Genomic DNA, 19068 nt, shown 5'->3' on the forward strand with positions numbered 1-19068 from the left:
TGCTGGATGGGGGCAGTCTTGAAAGCTGAGCCTCATCCCGTAGGATCTGTCTCCAGGCCGGTTGTGTCGGAACTGGATTGGAAAGACCCAGAGGTGGTGATCACAGCATCAGTGTGGCTTACCGGTGGGGCGAGGTCTCTCTTCCTGAGATCACAGAGGTTTTTTACAAGTCTTCAGTGTCGTGAGACATGAGAGCAAGGAGAAACTTTTTGGAGGCACAACTGGACTTGAGACAGGGTCTCCTGTAACCCAGGCTGGTCTTGAATTTGCTAAGTAGAGGAGGATGATCTTCAATTTCTAATCCTTTTGCTTCTATCTGGAGAGTGCTGGGATTGCAAGTGCCAGAACATTGGTCTACATTGTCCTAACGGTTGAACCCCGGACTTTGTACAAGCTAGGCAAACACGCTACCAACTTAGCCACATCCCCAGCCCTGAGACCTTTTGCTTTTGTTTTAATAAGGGTACTAAACTCATTTATGAGGGCATCACCTTCATGACCTAATCATGTTCCAAAGGCCCCACCTTCTAATGCTGACATTTTGGGAATTGGCTTAGATTTTAACACACAAATTTCTGTGTGTGTGTGGGGAGGGGTGAATGAAAAACTTCTTATTTAATTTGAGGGAAAAAATCCTTTTCATTTACCCGTGTAGGTTTGTTGCCTGTGTCCTCCAAAATTAGACTGACAACAGGCAGATTAGCAAGAGAAAAACCAAGTTATTCCAAGGCAGTGCATGCACACATGAGGGCGTACAGCAAAGTAACAAAAGGAAGGACTTAAAGAGCTGCTTCACGAGCTAGTTGTAGCCAACTGTGGAAGGGCACAAATGTGGGGACACTAGTGGCAGATGAGGCAAGCTTTGTGTGGGGTGGTTCTCCTGTAAGCTGTTTCTAGCGACAAGACTGTTCACCCCATCCTGGGGTGCGCTCATCTCATTGTAATAGCAGAAATTATGCTATGTTCTTTTGATGACCAATTTCTTGAGTTCTTTGTATATTTTGGACATCAGACCTATGTCTGATGTGAGGTTGGTGAAAATCTTTTCCCATTCTGTAGGCTGTCATTTTGTCTTATTGACCGTGTCCTTTTCTTTACAGAAGCTTTTCAGATTCAGGAGGTCCCACATATTGTTTCTCTCAGTGTCTGTGCTGCTGGGGTTATATTTAGGAAGTGGTCTCCTCTTCCAATGAGTTCAAGTGTACTTCCTACTTTCTCTTTTGTGAGGTTCAGTATGGCTGGCTTTATGTTGAGGTCTTTGATCCATTTGGAGTTGAGTTTTGTGCATGATGATAGATATGGATCTGTTTTCATTCTTCTACATGTTGATATCCAGTTATGCCATCACCATTTGTTAAATATTCTTTTTTTTCTGTTTATATTTTTTGCTCCTCTGTCAAAAACCAGGTGTTTATAGGTGTGTGGATTAATATCTGGGTCTTCGACTTGGTTCCATTGGTCCTCCTCTCTGTTCTTATGCCAATACCAGGCTGTTTTCAGTACTGTAGCTCTGTAGTAGAGTTTGAAGTCATTGAATTCTAATTTTAGCCATAGTGATTCAATAAGATACATGGGGCTTTTCCAATTTTTTTTTGTATCTGTGGAAGTTTGCTTTGTTACCTAGTATGTGGTCAGTTTTTGAGAAGGTTCCATGAGGTGCTGAGAAAGTATATTTTTTTATGTGTTTGGATAGAATGATCTATATATGTGTGTTAAGTCCATTTGATTCATAACTTGTTAGTTCCTTTATTTCTCTGTTAATTTTCTGTCTCACTGACCTGCCCAGTGGTGAGAGTGGAATGGTGAAGTCTCCCACTATTAGTGTGTGTGGTTTAATGTGTGATTTAAGCTTTAGAAGTGTTTCTTTGACATATAAGGGTACCTTGTACTTATTTCTTTGACATATAAGGGCACAGATATTCAGTATTGAGATTTCCTCTTGATGGTTTTTTTTTCCTGTGACTAATATGAAACGTCTGTCCTTCTTTGTCTCTTTTGATTTTAGTTTGAAAAATCTATTTTGTTAGATATTAGGATAGCTACACCAGCTTGTTTCTTAGGTCCATTTTATTGGAAAAATTTTCCTCAACCCTTTACTCTGAGGCGATGTCTGTCTTTGAGGTTGAGGTGTTTCTTACTGTATGCAGCAGCAGGATGGATTCTGTTTTCATATCCAATCTGTTAACCTGTGTCTTTTTTATAGGTGAGTTGATTTCATTAATATTAAGGGATATTAATGACCAGTGATTGTTAGTTCCTGTTATTTTAGTTTTCTTTGTTGGTGATGTTTTGTGTTTTTCCCTTCTTTGGGATTTGCTGCTGTGAGATCATCTATTTTCTGTGTCTTTTTGGATGTTGCTAAGTTCCTTGGGTTGGAGTTTTCCTTCTAATACTTTTTATAGTGCTGAGTTTGTGGCTAGGTATTGGTTAAATCTGGTTCTGTCATGGAATATCTTGTTTTGTCTGTCTATGGTCATTGAAACTTTTGCTGGTTACTGTAGTCTGGGCTGGCATCCGTGGTCTCTTAATGTCTGTATAACACTTGACCAGGACCTTCTTTCATTGTTTCCATTGAGAAGTCAGGTGTAATTCTAATAGATCTGTCTTTATATGTTATTTGGCCTTTTTCCTTTGTTACTCTTAATATTTTTTCTTATTCTGTACATTTAGTGTTTTATGTGGCGAGGGGACTTTTTTGTTGTTGTTGGTGGTGATTCAGTCTATTTGGTGTCCTGTAAGCTTCTTGTATCTTCATATGCATATCTTTCTTTAGGTTGGGAAAGCTTTTTTCTGTGATTTTGTTAAATATATTTTCTGTGCTTTTGAGTTAGATTTCTTCTATCCCTATTATTCTTAGGTTTGTTCTTTTCATGGTGTCCCATATTTCCTGGACATTTTGTATTAAGCTTTTGTTAAATTTGATGTTTTCTTTTATCAATGAGTTTATTTACTCTATTGTATCATCAGAGCTTGAGATTCTGTCTTCCATCTGTGTTCTGCTTTTTATGCTTGCATTTGTGGTTCCTGATTATTTTCTCATAATTTCCATTTCCATATTTCCCTCTGTTTGTGTTGTCTTTATTGTCTTTATTTCAGTTTTCAAGTCTTGAATTGTTTCATCTATCTGATTGCTTTTTCTTGATTTTCTTTAAGGAATTTCTTGATTTCTTCCTATTTTCTGTTTGTCTTTTCCTCCATTTCTTTGATGAAATTTTTCGTTTCCTCTTTTAGGGCCTTAACTTTCTACTACATTTATTTTTTAGGTCATTTTCTTCTGCTTCATTTGTATTTGGGTGTTCAAGTCTTGCTGTTGTAGGGCCACTAGTTTTTGTTGGTGTCATGTTGCTCTTTGTGGTGTTGAGTGTGTTCTTACCTTGTCTACCCATCTTTTCCTCCCATTGGTGAAGTTGGGGCTGTGTTTCTGGTGATCAATCTTCCAGGTGCCACTGGATCCAAGGCTTAGATGGTTGCTACTTGTGGTACAGTCAGGTTGATGGTTCTAGTCCCCCAGGAGGTCATTTGGTGTTCCAGGCGGTTGCTCTGCTCCCATAGAGGTTGCTTGCTTGGGGCTGATCCCATTGAGGCAGCTGCCTTAAACCTTCTCAGGCAGAGGTCACTGGTTCAGGCGTGCTCCCTCAGAGGTCGTTCCCTTGTACCTGTTCCTGTGGAGTTTGCTGTCTCGGGCCTGTTCCAGCTGAGGTCACAGGCTCAGCATAAATGATTATTTTAACACTGACTATAAAACCACTCTCACAACTAAACATTTATTGTCATTCCTTAAGAAAGGATCTAGACAGTGGGCCACTAGAAAGGTTTTTGTTTGTCCAGAGGAGTACCATGCTCTGGTTAATTAATTGGCTAGGCAGTGTAGAGTCTCCAGAACACTCAGTTCTGGTAGACGAGGCTGAGATGGTACAAACACTTTAAAAAATTTCTTACCAAATCAATTAAGCATGTGCCTGCCTAAAAACCCAGCAATTTCTTCTCTAGATATTTAAACAAAATGAAAACTTTGTTCCCATTAAAAAAATTACAGGGGCTGGAGAGATAGCTCAGAGGTTAAGAGCACTGGCTGCTCTTCCAGAGGTCCTGAGTTCAATTCCCAGCAACCACATGGTGGCTCACAACCATCTATGATGTGATCTGGTGCCCTCTTCTGGTGTGCAGGCATACATGCAGGCAGAATGCTGTATACATAATAAATAAATAAATCTTTAAAAAAAATTACACAAGCATATTAAATTTATTTTAAGAACCCTAACTTGAAAAATTACATTATATCAGTAGCAGATGAATAAAAAAATAGATTGTGACACACTTAGAAATAAAAAGAGAACAATTGCTACATATAGGACTGAAATATGAATTCAAAACATTGTGTTGAATTGAAAAAGCAGCTAGGCTGAAGAATTCATTTATCTTGGTTCCTAGAGTAGGCCTGTGGCCAGCATCATCAAATCAGTCAATGCCTCAGGGACAGGGTAATGGGCAGTCATTACAGGGGTGCTGTGGGCAGTGTCTTAGAGACCGTGTGTGTGTGTGTGTGTGTGTGTGTGTGTGTGTGTGTGTGTGTGCGTGTGCGCGCGTGTGTGTGAGGAGGTAGAGGAGGCTTGAAGACAACAAATAAATGCATGGGGAATATAAGGTGATCTGGTTCCTAGCGGCTTTCAGTCCTACCTGGAGTCTGTGGTCAGGCATCTAAAGTAAGTCTGGGACTAGAGATGCATCTCAGTTGGTAAAGTGATTCTCTAAAATGCCCGAGGTCCTGGGTTTGATCTCTCTTACTGAATAAACTGTGCGTGGTGGTGTATGCCTGCAATTCTAGCGCTTGTGAGGTAGAGGCAGGAGGATCAGTGCAAGGTCTCCTCAGGTAATGTGGTCTCCTCCTACAGAGGGGGTATGGAATACACGAGACCATCCTGGAAGACACGGCCAGCCTGGGAAACATGAGGCATTGAGGGAGACTGAGAAGGAGGCATTGAGGGAGACTGAGAAGATTTAAGAGAGAGAATTACTTGTGTGGGTGAGCGGCTCCAAGTATCGCTGTGTAAGCCTGTGTGCTGGGCAGAGGGCTGATTTAACCAGGGTCACGGTTTTGCCAAGTTGTCATTTACAACAAAAGGGGGTCTAATTAATACACCAGGGAAAGGAGTTTGTCTTCGGTCCTAGGAGTCAGGCCTTGCGGGTTTCTGAGATCTGTGGGATTCTTCATTATCAAACACAGCACAGGTCCCTTATTATGCATTCTTTAAGAGCCTGACTTTTCAGAGAACGTTTCTATGGGCTCAGGGAGGGAACCCCAGTGCTGATCACTTGTTCCCTCAACTAGTGATGTTTGCTAGAATCACCTTAAACAAAGATTCACAGGCTCTGGGGGGCTTCCAGTAACTAACTAGCCTGACCTATCCTCTCAGTTCTATCCACTGTTCCAGGAAGGTCAGTCCCCTGCCTCACTGGGGGCAGTCTGGCTACATTTCTCCCTTGGCCAAGTCTTAGAGGAAAAGCAGGTTCTTATCCCACCTTTACCTGCCCCACAAGGCTTGGGCACAGCTTTCTCTGCCATCTAATCTTCTCTGTCTACAGGTTTCCTCTCCTGAGGATTGAAGTACAGCCATCTCTCTCTTGGTAGGCCTCCATCAACAGCAGGTAGCAGAGGCTACTCAGTATTAATTTTCTCTTGGGTGGCATTACTCTGATGGTGTGTACTGCTGTCTTCTAAGGTGGCACCAGCAGGGTCTGGCTCCAGCTGCCTGCAGAGGCCACTGTCCCCAGTGCTGTCTGTCGCCCTTCCTTGTAATTCCTGCCTCTTCCAGGAGTATTTGCTGGGATTGCTGTAGACTAAGATTCTACCCGACAGTTTAAGAATTAGAAGAAAAAGCCCACCCAGCACTGGCCAGAAGTAGTCACAGGGTGCAAGCAGATCAGGACCCCATCACAAGTAATGCCAGGATGGGCCATTTCCTAGCGATAGCCCTGCTGGGCTCAGGGCCCTTGCCTCCTAGAACACAGGCTTTTTACCAGCTTGTCCCTCTTGCCCCTGTTAACTGGCCTGACATGTGGCTGACCAGTTAAGTTAGGTGTTGAATTGAGCCTGGTCGTTCTTGCTTTTAGAGCGAGAAAAGTGGAAACACATTGTCCTGTTGAATGTGTGCAGTGTGGTTCTCCCTGCTGAGAGGCCAAGCCAGGAATGGCAGGTTTCTACTCCACGGAAACATCCTTAAGGCTCTTACCTCCCTGACTGGGTGCTGGATCCAACTTTTATATTTCTGAGTGAAACACACTGAAGACAGAGTTCTATCGGGGTCTGGTGGCACACACCCGAAACCCTAGCATTCTGCAGGCTCTAGTAGGAGGATTAGGAGTTTATGGCTATCCTGGACTGCAGGCTCTGGTAGGAGGATTAGGAGTTTATGGCTATCCTGGCCTATGTAGGAAGTCCTTGTCTCAAAAATAAAAAAAATAAAATAAAATAAAACGATGAAAAGAGACAAGATATTTTTCTCTCTCTATTTTGGTGACAAGTGAGATCCTTTGATGGACACTGGATCTGTAAGGAAAGATAAATAATAGGTTAAATGACACAGTTATTAGCTTAATCAATCCTTGCCATCTCTCTCGACAACTTTCCACTTTAACAGTCTTCCCTATGAGGGTTTAACAACTATGTTCTTTTTTGTAAAAAAGTCATTTTAGAATTCAAATTCCTCCTTTTCTCCTCCTCTTCTTCCTTCTCTTCCTCTTCTTCCTCTTCCTCTTCTTTCTTCCCCCTTCCCTCTCCACCCATCTGTCTCTGCATGTGTGCGGATTGACATGTATGTATGGAAGGCAGAGGTCAACATGATGAGTCTTCCTCAATTGCTTTCCTTCTTGTTTTGAGATAAGGTGTAGTCTCTCACTGAACCTAGAGATCACTGATTGGCTAGACTGGCTGACCCGAGAGCCCTAAGAATTCTCCTGCCTCTAAGTCTAGAGCATTGGGATCACAATGCTGGTTCTGGCTTTTTACATGGGTGATGGGGATTTGAACTCAGATCTTCCTGCTTGCCAGGCAAATACTTCACTTACTGAGGCATCCCGCCATTACCAGTTTTTAAAATTCAGTCTTCCCAACAAGAGAGTTCTGTTGGTATTATCTCCACTTAATGGGAAGAGAATGAGATGCCAGAACTTGCCCCAGGCTCCAGGCACTGGATGCCAAAGGAACATCTAATCCTAAGTCTGCATGCTCGCAGAACCCATACTTCCAAGCAGTGTTGCTACAAAGAATCTCATAGATGAAATGCTTGCATCCTTCATGTGGCTAGTGCCACTGTCATCCCCACCCTGGGGCAATGGCCCTGAACAGGGCACCTCTGAGTCTCTCTCTTTGAATCCTCATGTCCATTGTCTTTAGAGAGAGCTATTACTCTCCACTAGAGATAACACTGATAGAGAAGTTAAGAACATGCTTCTAACACCGAATCCAAGCGGCACAGTCTAGACTAGAGATTGTTATGTTAACTTCAAATCCAGCAAACTTTTTGGGCGCCATGCTGGTATGATAACAAGACACAGCCGCCGCCAACTATCTCCCTCAAACATCTTACTCACTGCAAGAAGAGGGAAGCCAAGGTGCTGCATGTGGTATTTCCTGGAGGGCAGGGTGGTTTACTATTATTCCTTAGATGATCTTTGAATGGACATCAGGAGCTCCGGCGAAACGGCCCCCACTGGAGCCATTTACAGGATTTGGATGTTTATATATTTTAAGCATTGATTCACAGACCTGTGTTTGACTTCATTCATCACCCATCCACTCCCATGGATGATAGACAGCTCAGGGTCAGGCTGAAATATCTCCCTTGGCTCTCGCTCCCTCCCTCAACCATCACTTTTTAAAGCATTCATTGGACAATATCTAGCTATTGGGATGACCATGGGTGCTCTTGGTGATCACATCGTCCTGTTTCCTTCTCAGCTGATGCATTGGCTCTTTGAATGGTAGATTTTGGCTGCTAATGACAAAGGGCTACTCCTTCCTCCAGTGACTGGCACTCAGGCTGAGGAACTGATTTTTCCACCAAGACCCAAATTTGCTTCCTACACCTCTACAGTCCCATACTGATCAAGGGGCACAGGGGCATGAAAGGGGAAGCCTCGTGTCTCTTGAGGGACCGGCTCTATTGTATGAATACCATTCTAAGGCTCCATGGAGCCAGGTTGAGGCCTTCCCTTCTTGCTCTTGCCTTCCCACCCACCTTGGCTTTCTCCTGAGAGTACTTCTTTAAGGTATCGGGTGTACCCAGTCCTTGTTTCCGGCTCTGCTTCTGGGGCTCAGGGAGCTCAGGGGGCTCAGGTGAAACGGAGTGGGGTTTGAAAACATTCCCATACTCAGAGATGGTGCGATATAAGGAGCAGGAGAGATCACAGACATTCCAAAGAACCTTGTGGAACAGGCTGGAGGACACTGGTGTGAGTGGAAACAGTCACTGGAGTTGGGGGGTACACCAGGGGAGCTAAGCCACCAAAGATAGGTCGGACTAGAGATGTTGAGAAGGGTGGCCAGTTTTCTTAGACATTCTAAGAAAGACCCCAAAGTGTGAGCAACCTCTACCCCAACCATCCTACTTCTTCCCATAGGGCTAGGGAAGCCATAGCAGGACAGGGGACAAGAGAGAAGGTATGAGTTTGTCTTGATGGTTCTCATAAATGGTCCCAGGACAGCCATGACGCCTATCTTGAGTCAGGAATGAGTTGCCTAGACAATGAGCTTTCCCTGACAGGCTGAAGGCCTAGTCTACCTTGAGATAACTCTATCTAGAGGAAAGGGACAAGGCGATCCTCCTACCTGCTGGACCATGGGCCTGGGGTTCAGTTCACAAGGATTCAGCGATGAAGTAGGCAGCTCCCAGGGCCCCCAGAGACACAGCAACAGTCCCGAGAGCCTGAAGTACGTGAGTTACGGGAAGTGCAGTATTTCCTTGAAGGTTTTCTGCAAAGCACAGCAGAAACGGGGGTTGGGGGAGAAAAGTTTAGTGTCTGTGTCCTGGAAGGAGACAATGGAACTTAAAGGGTCCCGTCCTGATCTTCCTTCTAAAGGAAGGAAAGGGTACCCTAACGAGTGCCCCCGCCCCTTCCAACAAAGCTTCCAGCAAGACCCTTGTGGCATGAAGATGGGCTGGCCTAGGCCTGATGCCTAGAGGGGTAATAGGATGAGGGTGGTCCAGACCATGATGTGCCAAGCCAGACACCCTTCACTCAACGTCTCCTTTAAGCTTCACAACAACTCTCAGAGGCATTTCAGAGACTCTTAGATATCAGGAAAGCGCAGATTAGCCACACCACTGCAAAGACTGGGACAGCAAATGAGTGTACTAGTAAATGCCAGGAAGGCATCCTGGAAATGAAGCAGCCAATCTGAGAGGAGGCCGACCAAAGTAGGGATTCTTGTCTAACTTGAATGCCTATTTTAAGTCCTCTGAAAAGGTAAAGACTGTGGAAGCAGTCTTTCCCTTGGGAAACGAAATAAAAACCATGCATCTCACTCTGGCTATGGGATCCAGGCCTCTTTCCCTCGCTTTCTTAAGTCTGAACCTTGTTTTGGTTTTTCCTACCGCTTAAAAGACCCCTCCTCTTCATCTTAAGCAGTAGAGGACCCCAGGATGCTTTTGGAGTTGGCTCATACACTGGGCACACAATGCTGTGGACCCTGACATGGTGCTGTCTTACTCCTGGAACCAACACTACCTGTTTTGTACAGAGGTTTCTAAATGCATGTGTCTTAGCTACCGCCTGGGTTGAACACGTCAGAAGGTGAAGATCTTCTTTAGGTGACTCTCATAGCGCCTAGCATCCGGCTAGAGCAGACTTTGATTCTTTTCACCTATGGGAACCCACATTACCACCTGGCAGCAGATGGATAAACACATTATATGGGTGAGTGGTGGGCAGGCTTCTGACGCCAGGCATGTTCTGTTCCCCAGAGTGGAACTGTATCTGTGTGTGTGTGTGTGTGTGTGTGTGTGTGTGTGTATGTATGTATGTTTCATATTCTGCTGGAGAGGGAGCTGGCAAGGGTAAGGAGAGGAGAAGAATGTGGGACAGTGGGCCGCGCTCCTGATGTAGGATAGAAGGCCTCCACATGGAAGGCCCTTTGCCAGGGGTTTTTGTGACATCCTGAGTACAAGTGGGACTGATCATCTGGGTAGAGGCCCTTCTCTTAGCCCCAACATATAACCCAGCAGTCCTGCAAGAATGAAGACATCTTCAGTCTGTTCTTAACATGGAAGAGGGTCTTCCCGTGAGTGACAGTGGCTAGAAACATTTCTGCTGATGTCATCGTGGAAGAGGAACTTCAAGGCAAAGACCGGTGATGCCATGATGGAGGAGGGGATGACAACAGAGCAGTCTGGAACATACGGCCCTTAGGGATGCTCGTGGTAATGGGGCAGGTTTTTCTATTATTAGTAGAAGGGGCATGCGAATAATAATCAGGTTTATCGATGAGTTCCAGGGATAATTCACATACAGTGTGCTAAATAAACGATCCCTATGTATGGTATGAATCAAAAAAGGAAGCGAATGGTCAACCAACATGTAATCATAAAGCTCCCAGGTGACTGGAGTATATATATGGGCTAGGTGGAGGGGTGCTCTCAGGGCTTCTGTGGAAAAGAGAAAAGGTACCACAAGAGTCTGCCCACCAAAGCAGAATCAGATATTTAGAGGGGAAGGCTTTCCTTTGGAAAGACCTATGGTTTCTGGAGGAATTTATTACACACGATTGCTACTAAGGTCTGAGGACAGAGCCTGGCCCTGGGAACTATACGCTTAAGGGTGTAGCCCTCCCACTTGCTTGGGAACCTGTAGAAGGTGAGAAGATTTGGGAATCCTCTCCCCGGCATGGCTTGCCAGTCCCGAGGCAGGAGGACATCGAAGATGCGGCTGTGACACAGCCCCAGGCGACGCCAGCAAGCAGAGCTGCCAGGGCAGGCCATACAGGAACAGGAGCGTGGAGCCATATAGGTCAGAGGCACTGCTGGACAGAGAATGAGAGAAATGAGGGCAGCACCATGTTCCTGGGGGTGGGGCACAGTCTTGAGGACAACCCTAGAAGTCACACGTGGCAGCTGCAGTGTTACCACAGGAAACCTGAGGCTTTTTAAAGACATCGTCAAAGATGTGAGATTGAACGATAAGAAGGCAGCTCTCCTACAGGGCTGCCCTTCTCAAACACAAGCGGGACTAGCTGTTTGGAAGAACAGGTGGGTTACAGACTGGTGTCACTTGGGAAGAATCACACCAATGCAAAGAGACTGCTTACACCTGTCTAGTGCTTCTTGTCATCCGTGTTCAATTGGGACAGCAATCCTGTCATGTGGAATGTGCTGGTTTCGTGTTTTTCAGATAAGGAATCTGAGGCTTAAAGAACATAGCAAGTTCATTACAGAAGTGGACATTAGCTTGCCGGGTGGCGGTGATGCACACCTTTAATCCCAGGACTTGGGGGCAGAGGCAGATCTCTGTGAGTTTGAGGCCAGCCTGGTCTACAAGAGCTAGTTCTAGGACAGGCTCCAAAGCTACAGAGAAACCCTGTCTTGAAACAACAACAACAACAACAACAAAAACCCCAAAAAAACAAAAAGAAGAAAAAAGAAGTGGACATCAGCTCAAGATCTCCAACTTTTTTTTTCTTTTTAAGACAGGGATTCTCTGTGTAGCCCTGGCTGTCTTGGAACTCGTTCTGTGGATCAGGCTGGCCACAGACATCCTGCCTTTGGCTCCCGAGTGCTGGGAGCAAGATCTTTAACTTTTAAGTCAGTGAAAGTCCTTCGCATGGAACTGGTAGGAAGTGATGTGAGCAGGCGATGGTACTGCCCTTGAGAGGCTGCAACGAGAGTCCTGGATTGGTGTCGTTACATTCCATGTACATCATGGGCACCAGTTTATCCCGAAGGCAAACATTACACCGCTTTATTCTCCCAGAAGCAGTTCCCTAATCCTACCATTTCTGTGCTCTTCTGGGACCTGACTGAGCAGAACTGGAAGATGTTACCCTTTGTTTCTGGCCAAGCTGTTTTCTAGTGGATAATTCCAGCTGGGTTTAACAAGGGCTTCAGTCTTTAGTGCTGTAAAGCCGGTTAGTCAGCCAGCAGGTTCAGTACACTTCCTGCTTAGTCTATCTATAGAACACACGGTTTTCTTGGAATGGGGAAAGCAAGGATTCTACAAACAATGCTTTTATTTCCAGCTTTAAAAGTTGAAATTGAGATATAACTCTCAACATCCTGTAATTTACTATGAGTGTGCTAGGTGGCTTTAGAATGTTTGTGAAGTTGTGTGACCATCACAACTATATAGCTTTGGGACACTTCCATCTCCTGAAGAAGAAACCCCACTCTATCATCAGACACCCCCATTTCTCTTTCCTATCCCAGGCAATAGATTAACCTATTCTGGGCATTTTGTAAGTGAAATCAAATAACATATATTAACTCTTGGGAGGATTGGCTTCTCTAGGCTAATATTTTTAAGGTTCCTCTGTGTTGTAGCGGTTATCAATAAAGCATCCTTTGCAAGTAGTGTTTCATTCTGATATTTTATACCACATTTAGTTTACCCATTCGTCATCTGGTGGACATTGGGTTGTTTCCAACTTATCAACAGTGCTGTTAGGACGTTCACATAGAGGTTTCTGTCTGAGTGTGATTTTAATTCTCTCTTGTGGATACTCAGAAATGGAATGGGTCACGTGGTAACTTCCAGATTGTTTCCCACAGCAGCCATCTCACTGTACATTCCTACTAACCGTGTATATTCTCACTGTACATTCCTACTAACCGTGTATATTCTCACTGTACATTCCTACTAACTGTGTATATTCTGAATTCTAAATCTCCAACACATTATTGTCCATTTTTAATGACTGTCACTGTAACAGAGGATTGGCACTGCCTTGAGTCACATTATTTTGTGTGAAAAAGGCGTGGTTATAGACATTGACATCATATGTTTAAAAGTCTTCAGCCCATATTTCCAACCTTTTTTCCTTCTCCTTTTTCCAGAGGGGGAAGATTCCCCGAGAAGCAGCATGATGTGTCCACTATAACCTCAGTGAACTTGACGGTGAATCTCATCAACTTGACTGATTCGAAAACGCCAAGGTAATCTGCAACGCACACCTCCGGGTGCGTCTGTTAAGGTGTTTCTGGAGGAAAATTAGATCTGTGGAGGCTCTGATCTAATAAACAGATTAATCCCTTTCATGGATTCACAGTGTAGCCTTATTGGGAGTTGGCAAAAGGTAGGAGGTGGAGCCTAGCAGGAAGACATACTAGGGGTACGTCTTTGCAGGATATGTCTGTCCTTCCTGTCCTTCCTTTCTCCACTTCCTGGCTGCTTTACTCTGAGCTATTTCTTGCCATGATGCAAGGATAACCTTAAAACTGAACCAACGTGAATAATTCATCCTTTCGGCTATTTCATACATTTGGTCACAGTGATGGGAAAGTTAACAAATGCCGTGGGCCACGTCTTCACCCCTTCAATACCTCACTGCCTTCTAAGTGACTGCTTCAAGACTTAAAAGATTTGCAACGGCACAGTTTGCCTTCTACTGGTGACACCGGTTCTGAGGTCATCATCCAGAAATGTTTGTCTCCATGGTTCATGCTCACGTCACACACAGCCAGCACAGGTCAAGGACGTGGTGTTTAGTCACAGAGGCATAGGTGTCCTGGCACGTCCTCGGATTTAGAGCTCTCATTTACTGTCGACTCAAACTGTCTTAGGATTGCCGTGGCCCAGAGATCGTGGCCTGCTCAAGGACACAGAGCACCTGGTCACAGCTCAAGGAAAGGTAGAGAAAGATGCCCTTTTTGAGGGACTAGCTGGTTTCTTGGAATTGGAAGGTTAGCTGTGGTTAAGGGTAAGGATTCTGAAGTCCCCTTTCCAGCAGTACCAACGGCTGCTCCAGGGCCTGTTAGCTAGTGTAAACCCTGGTTTCCTTATCTATAAAATGGGTAGAGGAGTAATACCACCCCTGCAGTATTATCAGATAAGATGATTACGTTAGATGGCTGAGCTTGAGTGCTAGATACTGAAAGAATAGCCCGCGGTCAGTTTGATTGGCTATCTCCATTATCCTTGCAGTCTGAAGCATTCCAGCTCCACTTCAGTCCCCCCAATACTGTCCAAAGTTTGGCCTCTCATTGGCTATCCAAGCAGATGGGGATCACTTTTTGGCAGTCAGCCAGCCATGTAATTGTAGACAGAGCTGATGGCTACAAAGTGTTATGTTGTTGTTCTTGCTGTTTTGTTTGTTTTAGACATTGAGCAGATTCTTTTCTAGTATCTTCTGTGGGAAAGGTTGACAACTTAGCAAACAGAAATACAGGATGCTTATTTGAAACACATATACTAACATTGTGTGGTTTATCTGAAGTTAGAATTTAGCCAGGAATCCTGGATTTTGTTACGCTATCCTCTCTGTGGGTTCAAGGTCAGACCTCTTGGGATAACATGGAAAAACTTTTCTCCCATCTTCCACCTGATAAATAGGAAGCCCCAGTTCTCTCAAAAACTGTCTCATTACTCTGGGATATCTTCTTTGTGCTAGTCAGGTTTCTCATGAGAAGAGCCTGACAAAAATGTAGTCTTAAGGCATATGACGGGCCTCACTTCTCCTAGACAGTTTGTCTTTAATTTCTAAACAGTTGTTGACTGATTGCTAAGGAGAGAGTCTCACCATAGAGCCGAGTTAAACATTACTATGTATTCATAGTAACCAGTGAAACCTCGGATGTATGGAATGACAAAACCCAGGAATTCTGGCCTCTCTGGTAGTTACTCCCCTTCATCTTTCATAAACATGGCCCTATGTAACATACTAACTACACCAACATCATACAAGAACTGGGCTCTGGGACCCCATCAGCGAGAAGGCTAGAACTACTTAAACAGGAAGTCTGCCCACCTGGTTTTCTGGATGGAGAGCTTGCTTTGGGTTCAACTTTAGCAGGTATCAGGCATGGCGTTGAGGCCCAGCATTCTGCAGCTGGGAGAGCCGGGGGTGCAGGTGGTTCCGGTATAGGTTCAGGGTTAACTTGTGGTGGGGTCGACTCCTGACAGGGCTGTGGCTGAGACGGTGGCAAGACGGGCTCTGGGCATGTCGGTGGGGATTCCGAGCTGGGATGCTGTGAGGAGTCGGAGCTAGCCTGCGGTGAAATGGAATCCCTGCGGCGCCTGGAATCGGACTTTTTCTTCTTGACCTTCTTCATGGTGATCCTTCTAGGCTAACACCGAGGAGCTACATGGAGCTGTGAATTTCCTGGCTCCCTCCCTAGGGAGGTCGTCTCCCTTACTGGTATGGCTCTGGTCTTTGACTGGAGCAAGGTCCCACAGACAAGAGTCACCCATACCTCCTGTGAGGTCACAAAAGCCAGGGTGGATCCCATGGCTAGGGCTCTGGCAGTCTTCGCTGGAGCATCTTTTCTCTTCCAGGACTTCTCGCTGGAACAGGCAGGGGGCAGCAGCGGCCCTAGCTCTTCAGGGCCTGATTATAGTGGGCCTATGACAACCAGATCTCCTTGGTTCTGTGACTACAGCACCAGTTTGGGGCGCCTTTCCACTGCGTGTTCCTGGGTCCACGGGAGCTATCTTTTATTCGAAGACATCCTGGATGGAACTCTCAGCTCTGCCACTGGTTTCCACATGTCTGTCCCCAAACACAAACATCTATGGTCGCCATTTGTTTAGTAAGTTTTCAGGGAACTTTTCTGAAGGTTTGGCTTCTTTTAACACTTTACCTCCTAGGGCCCACTGCCTTCTGTCATCTCTGAAATTCCTCCTTCTCCTCCTCCTCCTGGGAGGGGACCAGGAACGGTGTGTATGTGTGTGTGTGTGTGTGTGTGTGTGTGAGTGTGTATGTGTGTGTGTGTGTGTGTACATGGGTACGTGTGTGTCTGAACTTTTGTATGAACCCTTGAATTTGACAAAGAATTCTACTTTAAGACAACTCACAGAAAACAAATAATTTCCGAAGCTCATTACATTGGTGAAACAGACTTACTACCTCATAAGACCCTGGATGGGTCAAATAGACTATGAATCTTCCGCAAAGTCAACAACGTGACTTTCATTTTAGGATGGAAGCGGGAAAGATCTTTCGAAAATACAGCCTAAATATCACCCACCACAACAGAAAATGTGCTCCTCATGAGAGACAGAACTTCCTCCATTAACTAGGTAAGCTATGTAGGTAAGTAACCTGCCCTACCCAGAGTCCCACAACTATTGGGGAGGGGGGACCTGACACAGGTCAGGGGAGAGCTAGCAAGCCAGAGAGGTCTCATAGCTCCATACAAAGGCCAGACAGATGTCAACAATGAAATGAGAGGACTGACTTTAGGCTTCTAGAGCCAGCAAAGACTTTGCCAATTATATTATTATTATTAATAATTATTATTTTATGAAAAGGATACTGAGGTTTAGAGAAGTTAATTTACATGCAAATGCCTCTCCACCCCCCAGCTGATTGTTGGCACACTCAGGACTAAATTCCAGTTAAGGGTTCTTTTTCTTTGTGAATCTAGCAGGCAGATAATACAGGTTTTGAAATTAATGAATTGAAAAAGAATAGTTTGTTGCATGAAAAGATTGAAGAAAGGTATGGAGAAAGATATGGAGAATTAGAAACTTGAGAAACTCAGATCAGTGTCATCGGTGTGTGTGTGTGTGTGTGTGTGTGTGTGTGTGTGTGTGTGTGTTTGGAGTAAGGGGGTCCAGTGGGCAGGTGAATCTACAAGAAACTGGAGGCTTCCTCAGGGCAAAAATGATGGACCAGTTGAGGGGATGCCATTTAGAACCAGATAGACTGGAAGTCTGAATGATGCTCATCACTGCAAGTTACTGATGGACAATCTCAACCTGGTTTAAGCCAGTTTCTCAACCTCAGCCATGACTGATGCTGAGTTGAGTAATGTCTCCCTGGGGAGGCTGCGCTGCATGTCATAGGAAATTCTACATACTCTTTGACTGGTCAGCATCCATGATAACTAGAAACATCTCTAGATGTAGCTAAATATCCCCAGAGCTTTGAGGAGGTGGCAACGTTGTTCCTGGCTGAGAATATCTGGTTTAAAAGAGTCAGACGGTGGGGGGGGGGGCAGGGACTTATATGGGTAGAATGTCCTACTAGCCATAAAATAGCTATTCCATTTCACCCAAAGAGAGGCCACAGGGCACAGGACACACAGGCTTGTGTTCCTGGGAGATGGATGACAGAATCAGGACTGAGGAGTGTTACTCCCATTAAGGAGAAAATGCGTGGTTCGGAAGCTGGGAGAAGTCTTCCTTGTTCTCTGCTGAGAGCCTGGCTCCTCTAGAGAGCAGTGCAGCTGCCTTGTTCTAGCTTTCATTCCCGACCCAGGCAAGGAAAGCCTGCAGGTTTTATACAAGCTGTTGAGTTGAGAGTGAAAGCAATAGGACTGAGCACAGGGAATAGCTAGGCAGAGTTGGGAAGCTTTCCCTACTAAGAGGCTGTTGCCAAAGACTCACTAGGATTTTTGTAGTTCCCCCGAGAGGCACATCGGAATGACCCATTGGTGGGGGCTTTTCTTAACCAGGTGCACTGAAAGTATCCGTGTGAAACATAACCGTGTTAGTGGCTATTTAGAAAAAGAATGGGCTTAAAAGGTTGAGGGGATAGGTGGTGAAGTTATACTGTCTTAAGAGTGATCATACCCTATCCAAGAGTGATCATACCCTATCCCTCAACTGTCCCTGAGGTTCTGACCTTTCAGTGTGCTCTGGACACTGGAATGAGCGTGTCACCATTTATTCTCAAGCTAGCCTCTTTGTGCTCAACCAAGCAGTCCTTCATCCTTGCGAGTTACACGGGAGGGTAATGGATCTAAGGGAAGGAGCTTGGTCACTCGCTGAAAGACGGCAGAGCCTCTCTAATGGAACACCAAGGCTTCTGGACTCAGAACACTTTTCTGGTCTCTGTGCTGTCCCTGAAAGGGGCTTCTGGAAACGGAGTGCTGGAAACTCATGTTAAGAGTCTACTGCTCAAGGTCCCTAGGCCTCAAATTAGCCCTCAGGGCCTCAGGGAGGGTATTAGGGGCTTTGAGTAAAATTGCAGTGTTAAACCAGTTAACTCTCCTGAAGTCCCAACCTTAGAGGGCTGTTGTGAAGCTTGGAGGTGAGAGCCCTTCACACAGTGGCTGGCTCACAGTAGGCCGTTTTTATTGACATTTTTATCCCCTGAAGGAGTTACAGGAGATAGGAGCCCACTAAAGAACCTGGGAAGGGCACATCAGGGCGTTTGGAGAGGAGAGGGTGGGCTATTACAGATCCTACAACACCGTATCATGGTTTCTCCTAAGCTGTGGGTAGGGCAGATGGGTGGGAGAGGTAACCCCTCCGGGTTCACTTGAACACTTTTCAGATAGTCCCAGCCCGCACATCTTGGAAAAAGGACGCTGGTTTATTACCATTCAAATTGCACCCCAAATTTCTGGAGGTGCCAACACGGGGCAGTGAGGTCAGGGATTTGCCCACTTCTCAGGAGAACAACAGTCCCAGTCTCCACCCTCGGGCTCCTCACCATCCGTCTGGGTCTGACGATCCACTAGGGGGCCCACGTGCCCTTGACTAGCAGCGCGCTGAACGTCCAGGACACCCTGGGGGCGGCTGGGGCAGAACACTGCTGTATGCACCTCGACCCTTGGATTCTCTGAAGCGAAAACGCTGCAGAGCAGGTCCTCCAGACGGCGGCGCGACTCTGCCTCCTCATCCGGCCGCGGCTGCACCAGGATCCCGACGAGCGCGGCTGGCGGGCGGCGGTCCTGGACGCGCACCTGCTGCAGGAGCAGCTGAAGCCGGGGCAGCTGCGTGTTCAGCGCCGACGAGTGGCACAGCACCAGGAGCAGCTGCTTGCCGGGCTCCGAGCCTACTTCGGCAATCTCAGCTGTCTCCGAGCAGGAAGCCCCGTTTAGATCTCGAGATGCCTCGCAATCGGGCGAGTCCTTTTCATTGAGATTCGAGAGCTCCGGCTTCTCCGGATTCTCCGTGCGGCGGCGCTTGGAC

General features: G+C 45.8%; 1 protein-coding gene across 1 annotated transcript; it reads right to left on the minus strand.

Annotated features, from left to right (window-relative positions):
- Positions 1 to 6528: 6528 nt before the first annotated feature.
- Positions 6529 to 15257, minus strand: Spata3 (spermatogenesis associated 3). Its single transcript, XM_038338383.1, has 4 exons — positions 14954 to 15257; positions 10843 to 11017; positions 8828 to 8971; positions 6529 to 6547 (listed from the first exon to the last, which is right to left on the minus strand). Exons 1-3 carry the CDS (start codon positions 15255 to 15257, stop codon positions 8866 to 8868), a joined length of 585 nt encoding a protein of 194 aa, XP_038194311.1. The 3' UTR covers positions 6529 to 6547; positions 8828 to 8865.
- Positions 15258 to 19068: the final 3811 nt, after the last annotated feature.

This window comes from Arvicola amphibius, chromosome 8 (genome assembly GCF_903992535.2).
Source record: "Arvicola amphibius chromosome 8, mArvAmp1.2, whole genome shotgun sequence".
Classification (NCBI taxonomy): domain Eukaryota; kingdom Metazoa; phylum Chordata; class Mammalia; order Rodentia; family Cricetidae; genus Arvicola; species Arvicola amphibius.

What these genes read in the sequence shown, in the direction of transcription:
- Spata3 (XM_038338383.1), bottom strand. Translation starts at nt 15,257, where the DNA reads ATGAAGAAGGTCAAGAAGAAAAAGTCCGATTCCAGGCGCCGCAGGGAT. An exon ending in CTCTCCATCCAGAAAACCAG is followed by an intron (nt 11,018 to 14,953) that starts GTGGGCAGACTT and finishes TTCTCTGTCCAG; the next exon opens with CAGTGCCTCTGACCTATATG. An exon ending in AATCTTCTCACCTTCTACAG is followed by an intron (nt 8,972 to 10,842) that starts GTTCCCAAGCAA and finishes TGTGCTTTGCAG; the next exon opens with AAAACCTTCAAGGAAATACT.